Source organism: Lineus longissimus, chromosome 6 (genome assembly GCF_910592395.1).
Source record: "Lineus longissimus chromosome 6, tnLinLong1.2, whole genome shotgun sequence".
In the NCBI taxonomy this organism is placed as follows: Eukaryota; Metazoa; Nemertea; class Pilidiophora; order Heteronemertea; family Lineidae; genus Lineus; species Lineus longissimus.
In genome coordinates this window covers 15414440-15420125 of record NC_088313.1, presented here as the reverse complement: position 1 = coordinate 15420125, position 5686 = coordinate 15414440, and the positions used below count along the sequence as shown (strand labels likewise).

General features: G+C 41.6%; 1 protein-coding gene across 1 annotated transcript; it reads right to left on the bottom strand.

Annotated features, from left to right (window-relative positions):
- Positions 1-528: 528 nt before the first annotated feature.
- Positions 529-5412, bottom strand: LOC135489786 (glutamine amidotransferase-like class 1 domain-containing protein 3, mitochondrial). Its single transcript, XM_064775332.1, has 7 exons — positions 5230-5412; positions 4753-4805; positions 4410-4523; positions 3711-3830; positions 3330-3422; positions 1496-1652; positions 529-1205 (listed from the first exon to the last, which is right to left on the bottom strand). The coding sequence occupies exons 1-7, from the start codon at positions 5335-5337 to the stop codon at positions 1077-1079; spliced, it is 774 nt and encodes a 257-aa protein (XP_064631402.1). The 5' UTR covers positions 5338-5412; the 3' UTR covers positions 529-1076.
- Positions 5413-5686: the final 274 nt, after the last annotated feature.

The window sequence follows — 5686 nt, the reverse complement described above, 5'->3', positions numbered from 1 at the left end:
ACGTCAACAACAATTATGTTGTGTGAATGGAGCGCCGATCAGGTCATAAGCTGCTGGTTTGTATAAAAATGAGGAGTTAGACGGATAACCGTGGGACAGAGCCAAAATACCAAAATCACACAGATTTTGAATTGAAATGACATGGATATTCATCATATGATAGAATATTCATGATTTCCAAAATGTAATATCAAAACAAAGTCACGACACGATCAGTGGTGGGTGCCAGCTCCAGCGTAGCCCCAACCACCTCCTGCGAGAGGCCGAACTTTACCAAGTTGTGGAATCGGTTGACGTCATGTTTGACATGATATCCAAAATATCCAAGGCCGACCCCATAAGTCAGAAGAGCTCCAAGACAAGAGGCCAATTCCATCACGTTAGACAGGAGAATCTACGTCAAAATTGGCCACTCTGCCTACTTCCTCCACGGGAAAAGGCAGCAGGACAGGACAACTAGCCTGCATGGACTTGAGTACAGAAATATTACTATTGATTAAGTCCTTATGAAAGAATAGAATACATTCATAATTACTGCATAATTTATTGGAAAATTTTGTACATTTTTGTTTCCATTTTTCACACAAGACTGTTCTCTGGGAGAAACAAGTACATCTCACGGTCGTAAATCAAATAAACTAAGTATAAACATTGTTTCAAGGAAGCAGAAACTGCATTAGCACATATGAAAGCAGGATTTTTCTGGTCATGAAACCTCATGTTGGACTGCGTCATAAATACTCCATAAATGCAGTTCTTTTAGGGGGGTTCACACAGATGACTCATGACACACTGAAGGCGGTGATACTCATATCCTTAATCTAACTCTTAATCAGCTGAACTGGATCTAAGTCTTAGCTGACCACTAGGTAAACCCACAGGTAGACACAATCAGTAGGGCCCCATCAATCTCCAAGTCCTGCATCTGTCCCTGAATACAATAGTGAGATACACAGTCATTAAAAACAGAATATCATCAAATATCCTGCAGGATACATTTCCCAAGTCTACAGTACGAAGCACATTTTGACCTTGTCAACAGGATTCATTGCAGTCTTTGTCCAAAATTGAATCTCTTACTTTCCTGCCAGCCTCAAAACATTGGTGATCATACTGCCAATTCCATCAAAGACTTCATGTACTCCGGTATTGCACATGAATGCTGCAGTCGTCACAATTTTGTTTGACACATCCACATGAGCACTGTCAGAATGGTCAAGGAAAACAAACAATAATTATTGTCCCTGGAACGGAAAGAAGAAGACCTTTTGCAAATGAGGCAGAACTGAATTGAATTACGAAGATCATCACTTGGGTATGTAGACAGTGCCACAGTTGATAATGCTTGTTGGCTTTTATGTTGCATCAGTCTCATCATGCAATGGCTGAATTCAATATTTTCTGCTTTTTAAAAACATCAGGTAACATTCGAAATTCGGGCATCTGAAAATCTAGCATTGCTGTGAAGGAATTCATAAAATGGTAAAAAGGATATAGAGACATTCGTATTGACATGCTTTGAGCCCATCTCCTTGATAGCACCAGCAGTCCCAGCATGGGGCCACTTCCCATCCTCCTCCTGGTCAGAGCCAACAGTCACCTCACAACCTGGCAGCACCTTGGCAGCCAGAACAGGAGCAATACAGCATAACCTGTAAGACAAATGAAATGGCCAGGGCCATTGTGCTCACCTCATGTGGAGGAAAGATGGATAAAGAGCATGGTATTGTGTCATGTAGTGTTAGGTTTGATGTAGGTCCAAGCAATTACAATTTCCCCAAAATGGCCAATTTACAATACATTCGACCTCTGTGACCTTGAAAAGTAGGTCAAATCAAAGAAGACCCGGGTGACACATTGAATGGTTGTTAGAATTAGATGTACCTATGATATAAAATTGGTGCCAATCGGGCAAGTCATTACTAGGAATAATGGCATTTTGAAGAGATTAGGATTTGGCCCCCTCCCTGGAGGCCAAACGGCAAATCAGATCGCACCAAACTTCGGTACCTAAGATCACCTGACCAAGGGGTACATGTGTACTTAATTTGTGATCAATAGTCATTGCAGTTAAGAAACGTGCCATAGTTACGGCCTGACGGCGAATTTACGCCATTTGACCTCTGTGACCTTGACAAGAAGGTCAAATTAAAAAACTGTGTGACATATACTGTATGGTGGTTAGATGTACCCATGATATCAAATTGGTGGCAATCGGGCAAGAAGTTAAGGAATAATCACATTTTTAAGGTTTTTGGATTTTGCCCCCTGGTGGACAAGTGGTGAATCATATTGGACCAAACTTCGGTCCCTAAGATCACCTGACTAAGGGGTAAATGTGTACCAAATTTGGTATCAATAGCCATTGCAGTTTAGAAACGTGCCATCGTTACATCCTAACGGCCAATTTACACCATTTGACCTCTGTGACCTTGAAAAGGAGGTCAAATCAAAAACCCGGAGGATATATGATGCACCTTTGCTAGAAGTACCTACCATATTTTTTTCAAAATTTCCCGACTACTATTAAGGGAGATATTGCATATTTTCACTTTTAACGTTTGGCCCCCTGGTGGCCAAACCATGAAACGAATCGGACCGAAACTTGGTCTCCAAGGTGTCATTACATAAGGGTACATGTGTACCAAGTTTCAACTCAATAGCTTTAACAGTTACGAAACGTGCCCTGCTAACGGACGACGGACGACGACGGACGACGACGACGACGACGACGACGACGACGACGACGGACGACGGACGCCACGGTATGGGATAAGCTCACCTCTGCTAAGAGGTGAGCTAAAAAGATAGACAATAGGTTGTTATTGTATCATCCCAGCATGTGAGGTTGGCTGTCTAGGTGGTGCAGGACCGATGTTCAAAAATAGCCTCAGCGCCAGTCAAACACTTACAGCTGTTGGTTCAACGTCCATTCCTGACATGTCTTCATGTGATAGAGTCAGGGTGGCAGAGGTTTTGCAGACCTCCAGGTTCCCCAGTTTCCTCAGAGACTACATCACAAATTGCCTAATACTGTTCACAGAGCTAATAATGTGTTAGTACGCTCGGCTCATAACCGTTTAAACTTGGATTATTTTGAGACAATTCAGAAAGTCGGCAATTTATACAAATCCAGATGCATCAACAAACAGGAACCTGAAGATGGCTCATGGGGAGCTTCCCCAGAGAGACCAGTACATAGTGTTTAGAGCGCCTGGCACATAATCTACGAATGAAACAAAAACCTTTTTAGAATTTTGGGACACTTGCTATTTCCATGCATAAAGGTTTATAGTGTCTCTTACAATTCACAACATTTCATGTCTTACCCAATAGGCTTCTTCGCAGAATGAAACTCCTTGAGAACTCGGCTGACATCTGGATTGACTGTGCAGTCTTTACCATCTACTGCGAAGGTGCACCTGCAGAGGAAAAGATCATAAAATCGTGAAATCAGTTTAAAGAGATCATGAGGAAACCATGCCTACTAATATAGTGACTGTCAATGGAGAGTCAACTTGCATCAGAAGTTTGAAACCCTTTCTTAGGGTTTGTCATTCTCCCATATGGGCCAAAAGTTTGTTCATATCTCTAGCACTTCAGCCTTTATTAAAGACCTCGACCCTTTGCTTTACTGCTGTCCCAAGCACTACGTCCCAGGTGTATTTCATGATTCATTCCCACAGGTCCTGTTCTCCCGTTGTACTCACAAATTTTTGGCAGCTCCAAATCCACCAGGGAAAACTATGGCATCAAATTCGGTCATTTTCAGATCGTTCAGTTGAGTGATGTTCCCTCGAGCAATACGGGCCGATTCAACAAGAACATTTCTGAAAAGGAATTTGACTGAAGAGGTGAGAAAAAAATAACAGAAAAATTGGAATCTAACTCTCTTTCAACAGCAATACAGCAGCTGTTATGCACGCCATTTGACCCTAAACAAAAAAAGTTCAAGGCAAAGATCCATAAGGATCAGGACACTTGACTGATGATGATGATGATGATGATGAAAAAAAGTTCTCTCTTTTTTCAATCTAACGATATACATGTTCTTGTTCCAAGAGATGAATCTTTTTCTGACATTCTGAGTGGATGCTAGGCCAGACGCAACAAGCTGGCTACCATGTCAATGGGCAAGATTACAAGTCCCGATGAGAACTTGGAAATAGTTTCCTCGGATATACTGGCAGGGATTTCAGGAACTTAATTCCTGGCTGTTCACAACCAAACCAAGAGAACAAACAATCAAGTTAAGAGAGTTTGTCAGATGAGACTAAAAGCCGTGGTCACGTGCAACTGAGTGTCTTTGCTAGCCTAGGGCAAGCAAAAATATCCTTCACTGTAGTGGACTTGGAAATTTCCGGTCAAACCCCAAATACCGGTTAGATTGATTGATCACTGTGACCCACCTCTTTTCTCCTTCACTTGGCGCTCCCTTGGTATGATCTATAACATGCATCTGATCAGTGTTTGGAGCAAACATTGACACAGTGGCGCCACCACGACTCAAATGAACCAGACAACTGAAAGGTAGACAGACTGTAGTGTTAGCAAACTTTTTACCAAATACACATACTTATTGTTTTTAAGTATTTTTATGCTGGGTCATCACAATTATGAGAATCAATGAATTTCGAAAGTGAATGCCAAGTCAAGTTGGAAGGTTGACTGATACACCTGAACCTGCCGAGCAAAGTGGAGTCCCAAGAAAAATCGTTTGTGCTTCTTCATTCATCCTAATATCATACTCACGCTGATGCTTCATGGATTTCTGTGCCATCATAAACACCACATCCAGACAAGACCTGCAAGATGATGAAAGCCATTATTTAGAAAGGAGTTCAATAGACACCCTGCGACAAGCAATTTATTTCAAGTTGTCCATGCCTTTCAATGTTCATGATATTTTGAATGCTTTTAGTGATGTTTTGATTTAAAACAAGGTGATTATGAAACGCATGAGATGAGGGTACCGGTCAGCGCCAAAACAAACTTCTTCGAATTCCTCTATTGTCTGCTCTCACTCTCAGCCAGGAAAATGTAAGTGCCTTCACAGAGTATATGCATAGGATGTGGTGCTGAGTTTTGACACTTTTTAGTGAACTGGGTTATAAACAACAGACCCTAACCACTGGAGTTGATTCAAAGAAGCATCTTTCAATAGAAGTTTTTACATTGTTGGCGCTCCATATCTGATGAACATGTTCCTCTGGTCAAATATCCTCTTACCAATGCAACGTTGGTGCCGTACAGGACCCTAGTGGACTGCAAACCACGGAAAACAATTGAATTGAATGGTGCAGCCGCTGCCCTGATCGCAAAACCCAAAGAAAGCATTATTATCAACACCAAAACTAAATTATTTCGTAGAATAAACAACGCGATTTGTTACATCCTCGATGTACACTTCGAGGCACGTCGGAGTTCTTCTAGAAATAAAAGGTGACGCCACCATTAGCCTCGTTCCGCTTAGGCCATGGAAATGATTTTTCCGGTTTACCGTCCGAGAGATTTGAAAAGACGATGCAGGCTTTTTTCATTTTTAATTATTCATTAGCGGCTTACAGCCTGGTTTACAGGTAAAAACACGTGATTCGGCAAGTTCCAGTAAATGAGGCATGAGGCATTGAAAAAATGTCATTTGTGGTGAAGACCCTACCCTATCAAGTTTTTATTGTGTTTTTTA

Coding starts and splice junctions, on each gene's coding strand:
- LOC135489786 (XM_064775332.1), bottom strand. CDS start 5,337: ATGCTTTCTTTGGGTTTTGCGATCAGGGCAGCGGCTGCACCATTCAAT. Junction 4,524..4,752: donor GAAATCCATGAAGCATCAGC/GTGAGTATGATA, acceptor TCTACCTTTCAG/TTGTCTGGTTCATTTGAGTC. Junction 1,653..3,329: donor TCTGCGAAGAAGCCTATTGG/GTAAGACATGAA, acceptor TTTGTCTTACAG/GTTATGCTGTATTGCTCCTG.